This window comes from Syngnathus leptorhynchus, chromosome 7, assembly GCF_054491065.1.
Source record: "Syngnathus leptorhynchus isolate UIUO chromosome 7, UIUO_Slep, whole genome shotgun sequence".
Classification (NCBI taxonomy): Eukaryota; Metazoa; Chordata; class Actinopteri; order Syngnathiformes; family Syngnathidae; genus Syngnathus; species Syngnathus leptorhynchus.
Window position 1 is genome coordinate 15,489,496 of NC_141201.1, and position 19,929 is coordinate 15,509,424.

General features: G+C 42.9%; 1 protein-coding gene across 1 annotated transcript in view; it reads right to left on the bottom strand.

Moving 5' to 3' along the window:
• a2m1 (alpha-2-macroglobulin 1) overlaps nucleotides 1–19,929 on the bottom strand; it is a 32,702-nt gene extending 12,773 nt beyond the window's left edge. Inside the window, exons 1-24 of the mRNA XM_085916999.1 lie at nucleotides 19,847–19,929; nucleotides 18,659–18,839; nucleotides 18,072–18,228; nucleotides 17,318–17,370; nucleotides 14,358–14,378; nucleotides 13,664–13,832; nucleotides 13,488–13,572; nucleotides 13,133–13,250; nucleotides 12,933–13,047; nucleotides 12,693–12,802; nucleotides 7,021–7,173; nucleotides 6,205–6,435; nucleotides 6,009–6,072; nucleotides 4,994–5,139; nucleotides 4,715–4,864; nucleotides 4,066–4,254; nucleotides 3,751–3,832; nucleotides 3,360–3,501; nucleotides 3,036–3,261; nucleotides 2,559–2,685; nucleotides 2,282–2,403; nucleotides 1,894–1,945; nucleotides 1,272–1,355; nucleotides 998–1,174 (exon numbers count right to left, since the gene is read on the bottom strand). Coding sequence (XP_085773125.1) covers nucleotides 998–1,174; nucleotides 1,272–1,355; nucleotides 1,894–1,945; nucleotides 2,282–2,403; nucleotides 2,559–2,685; nucleotides 3,036–3,261; nucleotides 3,360–3,501; nucleotides 3,751–3,832; nucleotides 4,066–4,254; nucleotides 4,715–4,864; nucleotides 4,994–5,139; nucleotides 6,009–6,072; nucleotides 6,205–6,435; nucleotides 7,021–7,173; nucleotides 12,693–12,802; nucleotides 12,933–13,047; nucleotides 13,133–13,250; nucleotides 13,488–13,572; nucleotides 13,664–13,832; nucleotides 14,358–14,378; nucleotides 17,318–17,370; nucleotides 18,072–18,228; nucleotides 18,659–18,839; nucleotides 19,847–19,929 — 3,037 coding nt within the window. The remainder of the gene's footprint in view (nucleotides 1–997; nucleotides 1,175–1,271; nucleotides 1,356–1,893; nucleotides 1,946–2,281; nucleotides 2,404–2,558; nucleotides 2,686–3,035; nucleotides 3,262–3,359; nucleotides 3,502–3,750; nucleotides 3,833–4,065; nucleotides 4,255–4,714; nucleotides 4,865–4,993; nucleotides 5,140–6,008; nucleotides 6,073–6,204; nucleotides 6,436–7,020; nucleotides 7,174–12,692; nucleotides 12,803–12,932; nucleotides 13,048–13,132; nucleotides 13,251–13,487; nucleotides 13,573–13,663; nucleotides 13,833–14,357; nucleotides 14,379–17,317; nucleotides 17,371–18,071; nucleotides 18,229–18,658; nucleotides 18,840–19,846) is intronic.

The window sequence follows — 19,929 nt, forward strand, 5'->3', positions numbered from 1 at the left end:
CTGCGCACTGAGGTCCACTTAAATTTTGGAAATTGCATCAGGACTTGAAAAAATATTTTCTAAATTTCAGCGACCGCTCTGTCACAATAATGCGACCAGCGAGGAGCAGTTGCGCGACGGCTGCGCATTCGGTAGTGCGCTGCAGTTGCGCTATCGTACAAAATTAAGCTCCCTGCGCACTGAGGTCCACTTAAATTTTGAAAAGTACATCAAGACTTTAAAAATACTTTCTAAATTTCAGCGACGGCTCTGTCACAATAATGCGACCAGCGCGGTGCAGTTGCGCAGTCAGCGGCGCGCTACGGTTGCTCGTTCGGCGGTGCGCTGCGATTGTGTGTGATGTGAGTCACCCCCTTCACTCTTTGTTTGATCTTCTGCCCTCTGGAAAGAGGTACAGAAGTCTGCGCTCCCGCTCCACCAGACTCACCAACAGCTCAATACTCCAGGCTGTGAGGATCCTGAACTCTCTTCCCCCTCCACCCATGGCTGCATAACGTCCTGTACTTTTGCACTATATTCTGGCTGTCTGCTGTATGCACGCTTGCTCCATTTTGCTCCTCTTTTTTATTTATTTATTTATTTATTTATTTATTTATTACTTATTCGTTGCTCTTATCTATTTGTTGTTTGTGCCTTCTTGTTTTTACTCTTTGTGCTATTTGCTTGTATGTATTGCTTGTATGTATTGTGTGTTGTGTAATGTGTCGATTCACCCTGGGATGGTGGTAAACGTAATTTCGATCTCTTTGTCTGTCTTCACATGTGAAGAAATTGACAATAAAGCAGACTTTGACTTTGACTTTACGCCACTTGTATTTGTAATGACTAGAGGTCATTTTACAAATTCAAATATGTTTAAATGAGCAACCTTCTATATGTCTTTTATCATCATGTTTGATGATAGAAATTAGGTTACATTTTACTGTCCCGTTTTATTATAAATTTTGGATCGTCTTGTTTTACGAGTCCCTCTTCAATATTGGGAATGTTGACTCACCGCTCGCGAGGAAGCCTGATGCCTTGTCTTGAATCTCAGCAGTCAGTTGGCCCGTGCTTTTCAGGTAGGTGAGAATGTAAATGTCGGGCGCAAAGTACAACATGTTCTGTTCCCCACAGCCATATGGCATTGCCAGGAGTTGGTCCAGGTTCTTAATGGCTTGGCCCATCAGGTCACCTTTGGTCAAATAGTAGCATTAAGGAGGTTTCTCGTATGAAAAAGTGCTATGAACATGCAGACCGACTCCAAGAGCGTAAACAACAGATATTTTTACCAAGTATGGAGACGGTGGCTCTTTCAGATCCAACAACAAACACCTCTGGCCACTCAAGAGAGATTTTCTTTTCCACCGGTCTTTCTGGTAATAAAAAGTATACAAAGAGAGTGCATTTACATAAAACATATAGATCATTTGCATAGAACTCATACTGCCCAGGTTGCACTTTAGTGCAAAATTCCTATAAATGAATGTCATGGAAACTATAAGAATCAATCTCCAACGTGAACATTTTGACAATTTAAAATCCCACTTTCAAAGTACAGGACTACTTTCACGTGGTTGTTCAGTTTTTAAGCAGCCCTGATGTCAATTACAAAAGTAAAGATAATTTTATTTTAAAAAGTTCAACAAGTATCTGACATTTGACTAGGACATAAAGTTTCATTAAGATCTAAAATTTCCTATTGATCCAAAAAGACAAGATTAAAAATTACAATCGGATTTGATAAAACCATTGTAAACCTAGATCATAACAAACCTTATTTTTGGTATTATGTGAAGAAAATGACAGCCATCAAACCATATTAATCTGTCAAATTCATGTGGGTACGACAAAAAAGCTCCAAAACTGTGTACAAGAAGACTTTCCAAGCAAGTTCTAGACGTAAAAACGTACCTGTAGGACAGAGGAGCGCGTTGTGACTGACGGACTGAGGCGTTCCTTCAGCCTACATAAGCAACAAACATGGAAAATGTTCAACTTGAATGAATTACGTAATGAGACGAAGTAGAGACCCCCCCAAAATTCACATCATAGTTTTGGTTCATCAAAGGTTGATGAAAATTGTGTGACTTTGGAGTTCATCTGTGTTGAATTTGATTATGCATTGTGTTTATAAAACTGACTACAAGCAAGTCCAATATTCATGGAAGGATCCCGTCAGTCTGGTGCCTTCAAAGTATCATCACTTCAACCCAATTACAGTATTAGAAATGACAATCACGTCTGCTGCTGATATGTCCACATCGCCATGTCCAGTAAATTGTATGTGACCGGTACTGACCTCCACCAGCAGGCTGCGGATGACAGTGTCAATACGGCCCACTTCAGGGACAGAAGCCACCTCGTTGCCACATCGCATGTCTGTCTTTAGGGCCTCTGCGCTCACGTTCACATCGATCTTGCCTGTATGCAAGCAGTGACCACATATTCAGTCAAGAAATGAATTACCGACCTAAAAATTTGAATAGTATGATACTAAAAAAATATTTCCTGATGATCACAATATTCAGTGTGTGATGAAGAAGGCAAAACATTTTGAAGTGAATTATGTTTCTTACCAAGGGTAGTTGGGGTGACAATCCAAGAGAAGGTTCTGCTCTCCTCACTGCATAGACACATGCTGTATTGGCAGTCGTCACAGTCTCTGAAGGTATATGTGTCAGATTCGGCCAGTGTAACTGTCACCTGCAGACACACAGAGAAATACATCAGTAAGCAAACCATTACAAAAGAATGCATGCGTTTCTTCAGAAAGATCTGACCGCTCTTTGCAAGTGTGTGTGTGTGTGTGTGTGTGTGTGTGTGTGTCTACTTGTGTGTGTGTGCTTGTGTGTGTGTCTGTAAATGTGTGTGTGTGTGTGTGTGTGTGTGTGTGTGTGTGTGTGTGTGTGTGTGTGTGTGTGTGTCGGAGGGGGATCAGTTAAAACTCAGTCATAGCACAAATTAACACCATTAATCCTCGGGCCTGGCAGCACAGTGGCGCACAAGGAAGCATGTCTTACCTGATGGTTGTTTCATGAGTCATTGATATTTACCATGATGCATTTGGAGAGATAGTTGAAGACAGTGGCCTTGAGAGTAAACACCTCCCCATGGACAACAGAGTAGGGCAGCGTCAGACTGACAAAGAAGGGCTGGAAGGCAACCAGCGCAGTGGTGGGCGCCACACCGAAGCCCACAGAGGAGATGCAGAAAGCTCCAGCGGCCCACTTGGTGATGGAGTCTGGGACCGTCTTCTCCACATTCACGGTACCCTTGTCCCTATACACACACACGCCAGGCCAAATAACAGGTTGCGTTGAGCTCAAACAGCAGAGAGAAACTCCACTTTTGAAAATCTGCCATGAAAATTCATGTACCCAACAGAAACTAGGTCCCAGATCCATGTTTCGGGGAAGAACGTCCTAATGGTCTTCGTAGGCTCTTCCTCAATGTTCTCCCTGCCATCGGAGTCTAGCACCTCCTTGGAGGACATTGCAACTGCATCCTCTAAAATGTCACCTATAAGGGCAGAAAATGTTACCTTTGATAGGAATCAATTTTACTCACCTGCCACAGCCCAGTGATTGCCATTACATTGGGATCAACAGAGGATAGGAATCATTGATAACTGCAGAAATCCCCTGGTTTTTGCACGTTTCTTTTTTTTTTTACTGAAAAGTGGTGATTTTTCAATTGGAAGAAATGAAAGCTAATGCTGCAAAGTCACAATATAGTGTGGGATTAAGGCATATGCTGTAGTAAACCCACCTCTATTGAAAATGGAATATCTGTATTGGCAGTCAGAGGGTTTCATCACATCAGAATTTGTCACAAGCTTGACTCCAATCTCCTGAAATAGAGAGACACATTTGTCATAAAATATTCATCTCATCAAAGCACGCCTTTATAGAGCTTGGGATGAAAAGTCATGTTGGAACGGAAATGAACATTCGTCAATTCCATTGTTTCATTTCCCAAAACATCCTATACAGAAATACATCTTTATTGATTAACCAATGAATAAGGGCTGTGTCTCAGCAATTGGGTCTGGTTTTGACTTAAAAGTCAAGTCCAAAGCCTTACTTTAAAGATGCTGTAAATGTCGTCCATCTGAGTTGTTGGTCCAAAGAAAAGCGAGCGCTTGGCCCTCTGTGCCACAAACATCTCAGGTTCAACCAATGGCATGGGCCCAGGAAAGCAGGGATATTGATGAAAGTCTATAATCTCATATCTGTACCCTGACAGCTTCTGCAGAGGCAGCTGATTGTACACCTACACAGAACACAATTCATTAAAAGAAAAGTTATGCTGTGATGTAATTTTGAGAACATTTATTGTGCAGATCTCAAAATCTGCTAAAGGTGAATCATTGGCAAATAGATTTGGTTGTTGAAGACACTCCACCTTAAATCCAAAAGGCCTCAGTAGTAATTTGTCTTGTATTCTATCTTCTCCACAGTTAGGGAGAATTAAGTGAATATTGGTTCATCGGTTTTGGACAAAGGGAAGAAGCCAGAACACTAGACAGAAAAACGCCAGAGGCAGAGCGAAGAATACGAATTGAATACAGAAAGGCCGCAGTGAACAGATTTTAACCCTGAACCTTCTCCTTGTAAGGTAACTTGACCACAGTGCCAACTTGAATTAAATCAGTCTTCTTTTCGTATTATCAGAAATTATATACAAGTGCGAGAGTGATGTATTTCTTGCTGTAAAGTTGAAAGGATCTTACATAGTCAACAGTCAGTTCCGTCTCTGGCTGCAGCAAGAGGATGCTCTGGTCAATGGCTCGAACAGAGCACAAAGAGCCAGGCTGAGCCTGCAGTTTCAATGTGGTTTTCTCTGCTGGAAGCTGCTGGAGGGACGAAAACTGAACAGAAACCTGCACAGAGGACAACAGTGGCGATAAATACATTTTTGAAATGATCTTTATAGAATTTACGATGTTCATTTCATTCAGAATCAATTATGCATTATTTTCTTATGTACCATATTTGAAAACATGAACTACCTTGTTCTTGAGGCAGAGCTGGATGGGGAAGTCGTAGCTGTCTGCCACAACCTCACCACCAGGCAACACAGTGTAAACTACAACCTGTGCAAATGGTGCCAAGTCGATCACTTGATGGAGGGGTATGGTCAGTTGTCCTTTGTTCACTGACAGAGAGAGGAACAAGACGTCCCAATAATGTTTCATGAAGGAAAAGAAATGTTACTGGTATTTTTCTTGATTTGATCAAACTATATTAGAAAGTATGTTTGACTGACAAACACATCCAATCAATGGACTACGACCAAGCAATTCTGTCTCCTATTTAATGACATAATTACGCTTAAAACACAGATAACAAAATCACTCTTCACAAAAAGGGTGTCGATGTAATTTTTTCTCAACATTTTTAACTAACTTCTGCACAGGGGCTTTTCAACACGGATAGAGGGTTGTGGGGCATCCCAAAATCCCCAAATCTATGTGCCTTTTTTTCCAACAGAAATCTGTGATGTATCAGTTTTTCAAAATTAAATTACATAAAACCAATATGTATATCAATGGTTCTCAAGCTGTTTCGACCAAGTGCAACAGCTCCCCAATTTCCATCGTGATTCGCATTATAATACAGTAGCCGAGTAGGCCCAAGTGTTCACATCAAGAAACAAGACAGGTTTTATTCCTAAAAGGTGTATTCACTGTTATTCAAACCACTGTAACGTTATGAAATGAACGTTAACAATGCACTTAATTGTCAGAATATAGGTTAGAATAGAATATAGGGAGCCCAGGAAGCTCTCGTGGTGCAAATACCACACTTTGGGAACTGCACTATAAAAATGCTTGATGGATTGGGTTCATCGTATTAAATAATTTTAAGTCTTAGCCCTTGCATCCTCTGAATATCCTGTAAGTGGCCCTCAGAAGCACAAGTTTGGACAACCTGAATTGAGAAATGTTAATGAATCTTCCACATGCAGACCTCCTGACAATCCGAGCAAGCACAATTGAAAAGGTTCAAATGGGAACAGATTACCTGTACCCACTGTAATAGCCACCGGGAGACGACCATGCTGCGCAATCACTCCTTTGGACATCACCTAAGAAGAACACAGAATCAAGTGTGACTTAACCCACACAGACTTGTATATTCAGTGTGCTTCTTACACAGCGCTAGAATTGCTAGTTCAGACCAACAAGGGTTGCCAACACTGACAACAAGCAGCACTCACCAAGTAAAAAAAGTCAAGAGACAGCTGTCTCTTGTTGAGCTCCTCTCCCTGGATGATGTAGCGAGCTTGTACCACGGCATCTTTGTTACAGGCAATCTCGTTGACCTGCTTGAGCTTCAGAAAACTACTACTCTTTGAGTAGAAAGCAGAAACGTAATAATAGGCCGCCCTGTACTCTGGTTTGCGCAAATCTGGAACATACTGCTCATCATCGACCAGTTTGGACTTGGCCTGTTAACACACAAGACAACGCTGGAATTATGAGACAGTGGGAACTTTGAATTTAAGATTGGCTGTGTCACTTCGGCACTTGTGTCATTTGGTGACGTTGCACATAATGGAGAATCCAAATGTGCAGAAGCTTTCACACTGAGACGTGAATATAGAATATGTAGTGGTCCCGTCTCAAGGTTTCTCATTTTTCCCCTGGTAGGTTTTTTTTGAGTTTTTCCTTGCCCTTTTGGGAGCTTAAGATCAGGGGATGCTTTGAGAATAATTGTCAATTGTTTGTCTATGTCAAGCCCTTTGAGACTACTTGTGATTTAGGGCTATACCAATAAACTTGACTTGAAACTTGACTAGTACACGTATATTGTGTGTTAGTTACAACAATACTTAACGATATTTGTAATTTCCTAACTCCCTGTGGGTAAAATTGTGTGATAAAAATGTAATTGGCCAGGCACGGTTTCATGACTTTTTTCTCTAAAGGGTGGCTCGACCCTTACGTATGTACATAGTGGGATAGATTTCGGCTATAATGTAAGACTGGGCTCTCCGTCGCTCTCTTCCTAAAAACAACACATAATCACAAACCTGAAGATTCACATCACCCTTCCAGTTGCTGGTGTCCAGTGAAAATGAGGCCAGGCCATTTATGTCTGTGGTGAGCTTTAAAGTAACATCCCGGCTAAATAAATACACAGGCTCATTGGCCACTGCTTTATTATCTGGACCAGTCAATTTGACCTGCAAAAAGATGAATCAGAACAAAATGGTTAGCTAGTTAAGATTTTAGAATAGTCACTAAAATAGGCCACAAAATGAAAAGGATCACATTATGCATATGAACGATCCAATATTAGTGGTGTGGTGTGGTCAAGTTTGGTTTGGTGTGGTGACTACATAGTACCGTAGTTTTTGGACTATAAGTCGCGTTTTTTTTCATTGTTTGGGTGGGGCGACTTATTCTCAGGAGCGACTTACATATGATTTTTTTCACAAATTTTCAAAATAAAAAAAATCCGCGAGTGAAAGTGAAACCGCGATAAACGGACCGCGATGTAGCAAGGGATTACTGTCATTTGAACTGCAAGTGACGTGCCGCGCGGCGGTTGTTTACATTAAGGACAAAGGATTCGATCACGGGATGACGAAGATAACAAAGGGCCCCACGTTTGAAGGATTTAATGAATTGAATTTGAAAAACGTATTTATGTTATAGTTATTTGATATATTTTATTTTGTGTAGCAACTTGTATATGTTTTTATCGTTACAGGTCAGTAGTTGCTGGCTCGTTGAACTCTTGTTTTGTTAAATAAAGAGCTGTTTACCAAACCCACGTCTTTCCTGGTGCTTTGTTAACGCTACAATATAGTTATATACTAAATCTGTGCGGCGCACGCGCGGCGTTGCTGACATAAAGGACAAGGAATTTGATCGATGGATTTAAGGATTAGGAGTGACACAGATGGTATGATAATAATGTTGTTATATAAACCCACGTCTTTCCTGGTACTTTATTAACGCTACAATATAGTTATATACTAAATCTCTGCGGCGCACGCGCAGCGTTGTTGACATAAAGGATGAGGAATTTGATCGATGGATTTAATGATTTGGAGTGACACAGATGGTTTAATAATATTGTTGTAATATGATAGTTATTTGAAATATACTTGATATATCGTTATATGGGTCTGTGGAATAATTAGAAATGCAACTTACAACGGGTTTGACGTCAGCATATGCGGCGCATACGCGGCATTGTTTACATAAAGAACGATCGATGGATTTAATGAATTGGAGTGACACAGATGGTTTGATAAACATGTTATTTATGTAATACTTATTTGAATAACTCTGAATGTTACTCAGGCCCGTTCTCAGCTACTCGTTTGTGTATATGTCACATTAGCATACCGTATCGTTTAGCCTGTTGTTGCTGGTTCATGTCTGTTTTTGGTGTTGGATTTTGACAAATAAATTTGCCCCAAAAGTGTGACTTATACTCTGGCGACTTATATATGTTTTTTTTCACTTTATTGTGCATTTTATGGCTGGTGCGACTTATACTCCGGAGCGACTTATCGTCCGAAAATTACGGTATTTTGGTTCCGTGAGCAGTATCTTGGCTAATGTATAGCAGGAGACCTTGATGAGCTACCACAAAAAGCGACAATTACAGCGCCATTAGCTTAACTTCCTTTTTTTAATTCACTAGCTCCTCTACAAATTCACCACAATAATGTATAACTGAACAATTAAATTCCTCATGTTGCATTATCACCTCTATGTAAATTGGACAAAGTAAAACTAAACTAGAATCGATTTCAATTGTAATAATTGACCTCATAGGCCAGTAAAAAACAAAAATACAATATGGATAAAAAATATTAGGATTGAAATTTAAGGTGAGGGGCCAGACAAAGCACGGCTCAGAAGACCCCTTATGATGAATAAAATATATGGATGTCGTTTTCCCTCGCCCGGACGCGGGTCACCGGGGCCCCTCTCTGGAGCCAGGCCTGGAGGTGGGGCTCGAAGGCGAGCGCCTGGTGGCCGGGCCTTCGCTCATGGGGTCCGGTCGGGCATAGCCCGAAAAGAAAACGTGGGTCCCCCTTCCAATGGACTCACCACCTATAGGAGGGGCCAAAGGGGTCGGGTGCATAGTGAGCTGGGCGGCGGCCAAAGGCGGGGACCTTGGCGGTCCGATCCCCGGCTGCAGAGGCTGGCTCTAGGGACATGGAATGTCACCTCTCTGGCTGGAAAGGAGCCCGAGCTGGTGTGTGAGGCAGAAAGGTTCTGACTAGACATAGTCGGACTTGCCTCCACACATAGTTTGGGCTCTGGTACAAGCCCTCTCGAGAGGGGCTGGACTCTCTTCCACACTGGAGTTGCCCACGGTGAGAGGCGTCGAGCAGGTGTTGGCATACTTATTGCCCCCCGGCTGGGCGCCTGCACATTGGGGTTCACCCCGGTGAGCGAGAGGGTAGCCTCCCTCCGCCTTCGGGTGGGGGGACGGGTCCTGACTGTTGTTTGTGTCTATGCACCGAACGGCAGCTCAGAGTACCCACCCTTCTTAGAGTCCCTGGAGGAAGTGCTGGAGAGCGCTCCTTCTGGGGACTCCATCGTTCTATTGGGTGACTTCAATGCTCACGTGGGCAATGACAGTGAGACCTGGAAGGTCGTGATTGGGAGGAACGGCCGGCCCCCTCGATCTGAACCCGAGCGGTGTTCTATTATTGGACTTCTGTGCTCGACACGGATTTTCTATAATGAACACCATGTTCAAGTATAAGGGCGTCCATGTGTGCACTTGGCACCAGGACACCCTAGGCCGCAGTTCGTTGATCGACGTAGTCGTGTCATCGGATTTGCGGCCGCATGTTTTGGACACTCGGGTGAAGAGAGGGGCGGAGCTGTCAACTGATCACCACCTGGTGGTGGGTTGGCTCCGATGGTGGGGGAAGATGCCGGTCCGACCTGGCAGACCCAAATGCTCTGTGAGGGTCTGCTGGGAACGTCTGGCAGAATCCCCTGTCAGGAAGAGCTTCAACTCACACCTCCAGCAGAGCTTTTCCCACGTCCCGGGGGAGGCGGGGGACATTGAGTCCGAGTGGACCATGTTCCGCGCCTCCATTGTTGAGGCAGCCGGCCGGAGCTGTGGCTGTAAGGTTGTTGGTGCCTGTCGTGGCGGATATCCCCGAACCCGCTGGTGGACACCGGCGGTAAGGGATGCCGTCAAGCTGAAGGAGTCCTATAGGGCCGTTTTGGCCTGCGGGACTCCGGAGGCAGCTGACAGGTACCGGATGGCCAAGCGGAACGCGGCTTCGGCGGTTGCTGAGGCAAAAACCCGGGCGTGGGAGGAGTTTGGCGAGGCCAGGGAGAATGACTTCCGGACGGCTTCGAGGAAATTCTGGTCCACCATCCGGCGTCTCAGGAAGGGGAAGCAGTGCACGGTCAACACTGTTTACAGTGGAGATGGTGTGCTGCTGACCTCGACTCGGGATGTCGTGAGTCGGTGGGGGGGAATACTTCGAAGACGTCCTCAATTCCACCGACACGCCTTCCATTGTGGAAGCAGGGCCTGAGGACTCTGAGGCGGACTCTCCAATCTCGGAGGTCGAAGTCACTGAGGTAGTTAAAAAACTCCTCGGTGGCAAGGCCCCGGGGGTGGATGAGATCCGCCCGGAGTTCTTAAAGGCTCTGGATGTTATGGGGCTGTCATGGCTGACACGCCTCTACAGCATTGCGTGGACATCGGGGACGGTGCCTCTGGATTGGCAGACTGGGGTGGTGGTTCCCCTCTTTAAGAAGGGGGACCGGAGGGTGTGTTCCAATTACAGGGGAATCACACTCTTCAGCCTCCCTGGTAAGGTCTATTCAGGGGTGCTGGAGAGGAGGATCCGTCGGGAGGTCGAGCCTCGGATTCAGGAGGACCAGTGTGGCTTTCGTCCTGGCCGTGGAACAGTGGACGAGGTACACCTACCTTCGGCAGGATCCTTGAGGGTGCATGGGAGTTCGCCCAACCAGTCCACATGTGTTTTGTGGACTTGGAGAAGGCGTTCGACCGTGTCCCTCGGGAGGTTCTCTGGAGGGTGCTTCGGAAGTACGGGGTGCCGAGCCAACTGATAAGGGCGGTTCGGTCCCTGTATCACCCATGCCAGAGTTTGGTCCGCATTTCCGGCAGTAAGTCGGATTCGTTCCCAGTGAGGGTTGGACTCCGCCAAGGCTGCCCTTTGTCACCAATTCTGTTCATAGTTTTTATGGACAGAATTTCTAGGCGCAGCCGAGGCGTTGAGGGGGTCCGGTTTGGGGACCTCAGCATCGCGTCACTGCTTTTTGCAGATGACATGGTGCTGTTGGCTTCTTCAGTCCATGATCTCCAGCTCTCACTGGAGCGGTTCGCAGCCGAGTGTGAAGCAGTCGGGATGAGGGTCAGCACCTCCAAATCCGAGTCCATGGTCCTCGGTCGGTAAAGGGTGGAATGCCCTCTCCGGATCGGGGATGAGATCCTGCCCCAAGTGGAGGAGTTCAAGTATCTTGGGGTCTTGTTCACGATTGAGGGCAGGAGGGAGCGCGAGATCGACAGGCGGATCGGTGCAGCGTCGGCAGTAATGCGGACTCTGTACCGGTCCGTCGTGGTGAAGACAAAGCTGAGCCAAATGGCAAAGCTCTCGATTTACCGGTCGATCTACGCTCCTACCCTCACCTATGGTCACGAGCTATGGGTCGTGACCAAAAGAACAAGATCCAGGATACAAGCGGCCGAAATGAGTTTCCTCCGCAGGGTGTCCGGGCTCTCCCTTAGAGATAGGGTGAGAAGCTCGGTCATCCGGGAAAGACTCAGAGTAGAGCCGCTGCTCCTCCACGTTGAGAGGAGCCAGATGAGGTGGCTCGGGCATCTCAATAGGATGTCTCCTGGACGCCTCCCTGAGGAGGTGTTCCGGGCATGTCCCACCGGTAGGAGACCCCGGGGACGACCCAGGACCCGCTGGAGAGACTACGTCTCTCGGCTGGCCTGGGAACGCCTTGGGATCCCCCGGGATGAGCTGGATGAAGTGGCTGGGGAGAGGGAGGTCTCGGAGTCCCTCCTTAAGCTGCTGCCCCCGCGACCCGACCCCGGATAATCGGAAGAAGATGGATGTATGGATGGATGGATGGATGGATGGATGGATGGATGGAAGGATTGAAATTTAGATTTTCACCGGTTTCCCCAGAAAAAAAACAAAAAAGAAATTTGAGTTATTTCATAGATAGCACATCAACACTGTAGTTTGGATGAAGTTATAAATAATCAAAACTTTAACCTAATGAAAAAAAATGAAGACACTGGACAAATGCTGTGACTTTTCTTTCTGGAGGTGCTTTGCCATAACACTCTATCTTCATGTCAAGAAATAAGAATGCTCTATTGGATTCGTTCATTTGATGATCTACTAATATGCACCTCGAAACATTTTGAAGTGAACAAAATGTCATTTGTCACCAGCCTTAGAGCATGCTTTTAAATCAAGTTCAATCATCCTAGAGCAGCAAGGCCAACAAGTATTGAGCATGCATCATACAGCAAAGTAAAACCTTTGAAATGAAAGCTTAAGGGTCACACTTCAATTACATTGTAATTACTGTCATTCCAATTGCAATGTTTTTTGTAAAGTCCATCTATATCTTGACTTAATTGTACATCAAGCTCTTTTGAGTGTGATTTGTCCATTGGCTCATTGGTTGGATATGGCTTTGTAAGTCAACAGAACTGACTTACCTTTCCCTGAAATAGGATCCCGGGCTTGTACGCTTTAGGGACATCTTCAAAAGTGATCGCTCTGATAATGGCACTGAAGCTTGCCTGCCCTGTACCTTGCAGGATCACCCCTAAATGGGATGACTAGGAATTTTATCTAGGTATCAAGTCACATAGGTAATATGAAGTGTACTGAGAAGTGAGAAGTGTGCTTGCTTATTGGCCCTGTAGTGTGGCAAGCAAAACATTTCTCAAGCTTACCTGTGCCGTGCTCCGCCACGTCAGCGGTCACCACAAAACTATCGGCATAATGGTACTTGTTGAGGGCAAAATCTGCCAGGCTCACTATTTGGGTAGCACAGCCACTGCGATCAGTCTGGAAGAGTGTCACTTTTAGACGAATGTAGTTCATGGATTTACATGAAGGAACAGACAATTGTGGTTTTATGTCTGCTACTCACCGTCAGTTGATATGTCTTGCAGATGTTTGTTTGAAACGGGGAACGCCAGGAATAACTAAAAGCGTTCCTACAAAACATCGCCTTGACTGAGCCATCAACTGGTTTTCCATAAGTGTATCTGCAGGGAGAAGCAAAAGTTAATTTCATATCAACATATTTAACTGCATGATTTGTAACTTGCAGCAATGATGATTGCTGTTCGCCAAAATAAAAGGAATTACATTGATATTGCATGAGTATTGACAATTTGCATGATGTTATGTTGTTTTTACTGCTTGAGTTTAAATATATTTTTGTGGCTTTCTTTCTTTTTACAAAAAGTGAGGACAAGAAGAAACCAGATGAAAACACTTACTTTCCACAAATCTTAAGGGTGACCTGCTCATCGAGGATTGAAATGACACTTGGGAGATGAACAGTGACCTCAAATTTGGGCAAAACTACAAAATATAAAAACAAATACATACATATGAACAACATCAAAAAACTATGATAAACAAGCACAACAATTGTGTAGCAACTATAGCAAACCATATTGCTTGATGTCAAAGCTGTGGGAGATTTTCTCTCCTTTGTTGGTGGTGGCAGTAATTACGTAGGTTCCTTCTGGTGCCTCTGGAATCATGGCATGGGAAAGATCAAGAATTCCAGTGGTAACAAATGTATCCAACCACTGAGCAATTCGATTGAAATTGGGATCCTAAATGAAGACAGACAGAAGACAGAGGTGTGCTTATTGACCCTGCAGTGTTGATGTACTGGCAAGTGACCATCACTACTTTTCTTTGTACTTTTTGTGCCACATGATCAATGAGAAGTCCTGCTGAATGTCAAATTAAAATAAAACGCTTACAACCTATCTTCACTGTGTCTTGTGCTAAATTGTTATTTGCGTGAGTGAGTCGAAACTGATAGAACATCCGTGAAGTCCTGCTTGAAGCAACACACCCACTAGATTATATTTAAAACGTTTTCACTGTGACTCTCAGCCACTCAAGTAAATTTAATGCCCTGTATTTATATACCCAGTACAAATTGAGCGCAAAGCACAGTCCAATTGTGGAGTTTTTTTCTTTTGGCATTTTTTTGCACCGTTGTAGCCATGACTGCCTTATAAAAAAAAAAGTGCCCGGAAATTATGTGTCAGTTTTTACAACCTTCACAAGTGTGGTATCTATGAAGATAGAACCCAATTCGTCAGTGTCGCTCGAAATGGGATTCTTACCTGGAGCTCCACAACTGTGTACTGAAAGAGAACAAACAGACAAGTCAAACGCAATCATAGTGGCTGCTTTTAAATTAATCACAACATAACATAGGATTTTAAAATATCATGCAAAGGTATTTGCAGAGACATCAGAGTCATCTTACTGGACATTTACCTATTATATTACCATTTGCAGGGCTCAAACCAATCAAGCAATCAATGGATGAATGAATGAATGCATATCCTGAGCCACAAACATGCAGGCACACACACTTTACTTTTCGTTACAAACAGCAACGGTAACCTGTCTCTTCTCGTGTTTCAGGACAACTAACTCCTCATAGAAATGTGTCACATAATGTTTAATAAATTTAAAATAATGATTTTAAGTCCATCTAAAACTTGGAATTAAGCATAATGTAAGGCATATGGATTAATGCCACTGGTGCCCTTTCATTGGACATTGTGAGTCTCCACTTTACCTGTTCACATAAAAAAAAAAAAGACCGGTTATTTAATTTATCCAAGGGTGTAGTTATGAAATGTTTAATCCATAATTGGTTATTTTTGAGCCGGGTGAAAATTCTTTAATCCAACATGGGTTGGTTGATCAACTTAACAACTTGGTGATGATTTTTTTAATATCTCGAATGAGCATGTCAGTCATCCAACATGTTTAAGGGGACTTTATGCACTTTAATCATGTATACTTGTTATTCCTGGGCACAAAAATGTGTTCACACATGTATTCTGCTTTTGTATTTTATAATAATAATAATGATAATAATAATAACTAGAATTTGCAATTCCTGAAGAAATTGCGTGTGAAGGTGAAGAAGTTGAATAAATACTCGGGGAATGCTGCAGAAGGATGTTGAAACGAGTTGAATCGGTTGAAAAATGTAGAAAATAGAAGGGAAAGAGGAAATTTTGAAAAATTTGGTTGAATTTCAAATTTGAAAATGTGGAATTTTTGGTAAGCGGGAAGTTGTGGAATAGGTAGGAAAATGATGAACAGTTGAAAGTTGGAATGGGTTGAATCGGTTGAAAAATGTAGAAATGAGAGTTGAAAAACGAAATTTAGGAGAATTTGGCGTTAATTTCAAAATTAAAAATTTGGAATTGTTGGTAACGTGAAAGTTGTGCAATAGGTAGGCAAAAGATGAACAGTTGAAAGTTGGAACTGGTTGAATCGGTTAAAAAATGTAGAAGTTAGAGCAAATGATAAATCCCCATTGAGAATGAATGGGAATTTTTAAAAAAATTTGCGCCAAAAAGTTTTGAAATTTGGAACGAAACGAAAAATTAATATTTAAATATAATTTAAATATTATTTATTTATATATTTATATTTATATTTTGGCTTATATTTATATTTAAATATAATTTAAATATTAATATTCATAAATATATAATACCTATTTCCTTCCTGAGTTTCACTTTCGGAGTTAAATGTTGAAACGGGTTGAATCGGACAAAAATTGAATGAGTTAGCGAAAATGTAGCTATTTGGGGCACTTTGTGTTGAAATAAGGTCACTTCCGGTTTGATTTGGGTCACTTCCGGTTTTATTTAGGTCATTTCCGGTTTATTTGGCTCACTTCCGGTTTACCTGGGGTCACTTCCGGTTTGCCTGAGGTCACTTCCGGTCTATTTAGGGTCACTTCCGGTTTGCCTAGGTCACTTCCGGTTCAATTGGGGTCACTTCAGGTTTGCCTGAGGTCACTTCCGGTCTATTTAGGGTCACTTCCGGTTTGCCAGAGGTAACTTCCGGTCTATTTGGGGTCACTTCCGGTTCATTTGGGGTCATTTCTGGTCTATTTAGGGTCACTTCCGGTTTGCCTGAGGTCATTTCCGGTCTATTTAAGGTCACTTCCGGTTTGCCTGAGGTAACTTCCGGTTCATTTGGGGTCACTTCCGGTCCATTCATGGGTCATTGGGGTCACTTCAGGGTCAATCCAAGATGGCCGCCACACTGGAAGTGGGGGTCAAGGGTTGAATTGTGGAAGCATAGTAGAAGTGGGGTTGAAGGGGCTGAATATGGTAAGCATAAGTTGAACAAAGTGAATAAAATTGGAATGGGTTGAATCGGTTGAAGAATGTTGAAATTAGAGTGGAAAAAGGAAATTTTGGAAAATTTGGTTGAATTTCAAATTTGAAAAATGTGGAATTTTTGCTAAGTGGGAAGGTTTGGAATAGGTAGGCAAAAGATGAACAGTTTAAAGTTGGAACGAGTTGAATCGGTTGAAGAATGTAGAAATTAGAGTGGAAAAAGGAAATTTTGTGAAATTTTGTGAAATTTTGTGAAAATTTTAAACGTGAAAACGTAAAATTTTTGAATTTGCCAAGTTTGGGAACGTTCCCAATGTGATTTGAATGTGTTGAATTATGTGAATTTCAAACTGAAACAACGTAAATGTGAAATGTTGAATCTGCCATTAAGAATGAATGGGGCAAAAATTGCCGGAAATTTGTAAATTTTGTGAAAACGGAAAATTTTTTGAATGAAAAAAATGGGAGCACCCGTGTCATAAATATTTGGAATAAATGAAAATGGAAAGGAGTGAATCGGTTGAAGTATGTGGAAGTAAAGCGTCAAAAAAGTGGGCACAACAAAAAAGTACAATAACAATAGTGTGAAGGTCTTCACCTTCACACTAATAAGGGTATTTAAACCCATTTGGACCATGTGAGGTTGACTCTAAAGACATGTTCTAAATGAACACAGCATTTTCAGGCTGACCTGTCTGACCACCAAACCCGGCTGCGACGGCCAAATAGGATGTCAGATCGGTGGATTGCATGCATTTCTAAGCTTCCATCGATCAATTTTTTGGATGTTTATAGTAATTGCAATGTCAATCTACTCATGCACATTTGTTCCTGGACCATACCGTCTCACTAGCTTTCTTGCATTATTTGCTTTTCAGTCTGGGACCTACATAATTGCGTATCTTCAAAACTAATTGTAAACTTACCAGCCGGTCTACAGGGATAAAACTGGAGTCCATGGAAACAATTCGGAACTGCACTATAAAAGAATTTAGACAATAAAATAAAAGTTTCAAGCATTGCTTTAAATACATGACAAACAGGTAAAATATTATAATAAAGCAAACAGGAAATATTTTTTTTCTGTTTGAGGGCTCAAAAAATGACATGGCAGTAAATTACCACTCAAAAATGCATTTGAAGAACAAAGAGCACAATAAAGGACTCACACCAGACTCATGACACATGGCGAGAAACATATTTATTCGCACTAATTAAAATGTATGTAATCTATTGCTGCCATCCTGGTGTAATTCAAAATACCTCCTTCCATGGAAGTTTTATTAAATTGTATCTTTCTCAAAATGCCCACTTCACATGTTGTGTTGCTATTTTGAGATTTTAAGTAACCACTGCAGCCACAGAAAATCAACCAATCACAGTGAGAAGGCATGACTAATAAGGTGGCATGCAAACTCATAAGCTGACCTGTTTGTTTCAGGAGCTATACTGAAAGTCTGGTGGATATTCCACAGGCGTAAAATAAAACCTCCATTCCTCATTTGCCAATAATTGGGTACAAGACTAACAAACAGAAGCTGGGCCTTGGAGACGTGACATGACACCAGCAGTATTTCTCCTTGAGAGCTAGCCTTATCGCCACTTTTTGAATCATTCCTGTTTTCCAACATTCCTCTTTTACCCCCAGTCTCTCAATATCTTAATGGTGGTGAGACTTACCGGTCTGTCCAGGTTTGTAGATGGGCTTATCAGTCTGGACGATGTGGATGAAAGCAGGGGGCACAATGAGGATCTTGGTGTCCTTGTTCATGGTGCCACTCTCCCCCTTCACAGTGACATTTATGGTTGCCACAGTACTAGTGCGCACTACTGGGACCTACAGTGCCGAGAAACACAGATGACAACACATTGATTGTAAAATGAGGAATGGGAGGAAGAGTAACAGATGAAGGGCTCCTGAACAACACCATTCTAACTGCAGGAGACCATGTTGCAGCAGCAAACACAATGCAAGCTCAACTATGAAATCGCTTCATATATGTGTTAATACTGGTTTTCACATTGCTAATGGTGCTGTTAAGTCACCACAAGAAAAAGCAAATGCTTCCACAGTTTGTGAGAGGTGTTTTTGATCCATGTGTGTGTTCATATACGGATGTAGGCACTCGGGGTCAGGGGTAGGGAATGTTTCCAAGAAGAACGCAAGTACATTGATAGCCTCAAATAAAAAGCGGCCTTTGTTGAGAAACAGGTCAAAAAATAGATGGATGGATGAATATATATAGGTGGGTCCATGAAAAACATACCTGAAAGCTGAGGCACTGGTAAAAGTCCTTTTCGACTCTCTTTGTCAGGATGACGGTGCTGCCAGACTTGGTGTGCAGAGCGATATTCAATGTGACGGGCTCCGGGGGTCCGCTGATGACGGCACACAAAGTTTCTTGCGAGCCTCCTCTCACCTGAGAGCTCACGGTCACGGCAAAGATGCTGCACGGAGGAAGAGAACATAAACATTGCATTGAATACAAACATTATGAGCTGACAACTCCAAAACACATATACGGACCATTTCATTCTATTTTCGTTAAAGAAATGTCCATTCATTCATTATCAATACTGCTTATCCTGTTCAGGGTCACCGGGGGTGCTGGAGCCTATTCCAGCTGAAATCGGGTGAAAGACAGACACCCTGAGCTGGTCACCAGTCAGTCGCAGGGCACAAACAACCGATCACACTCACATGCACACGGCCACTGAGCGGGAATTAAGCGTTCGCTGACTGGACACAAGTCAGGCAAATGATTGTACCCCTACACCATCAGGAACTCATTTTAGAAATAAAACTCTACATTTAACTTAATATGGAACATAATTCATTAGGTTTGAAACAGTGGTACAGACTACTGAGGTCCCCAATCTAAAAAGACCTTGGACTGATACAGTTCTTGCTATGCAGTAGATGCTACAACAACAATTGTCCTGATAGACCGAGCCGCTCATCTTCCCGGAGAAAGAGAGCCTGGACATCCAGCAGAGGAAACTCATTTTAGCTGCATGTATCTGTGATCTCTTTGTTTTGGTCACGACGCACAGTTCGTGACCATCGGTGATCAGTTGACAGTTCTGCCTCTCTCTTTAACAAGACCAGTGTCCAAGACATGCGGTGGGAAGTTGGATGACACAACCTTAAAGTTGATCATCGAACTGCGGCCGGGACTGTCTCGGTGCCAAATGAACCAAGTATGAACACTCTTATGTCTGAACATGATGTTCTGACAATCTGTGACAAGCACGTAGGTTCAATAACAAAAACAGGTATTCCAATGACAAACATACACGCTCATATTTCACACTTAAATAAAAGTTAAAGAGACAGTCATAGAAAGATGCACTTTATTATAAAATTTGGAACCCTACAAGAGGACAAACTTCATGCAGACAGCAAACTTGCTATGATTCAATTTATTAACCGGGTCAAGGTTGGATCGACTTACGTGTCATTGAGATGAGCTGATGATGCATTTTGCAGGAAGACAGATACAAGTATGACCCCCAAGATGTGGAGGACAGGTTCCAT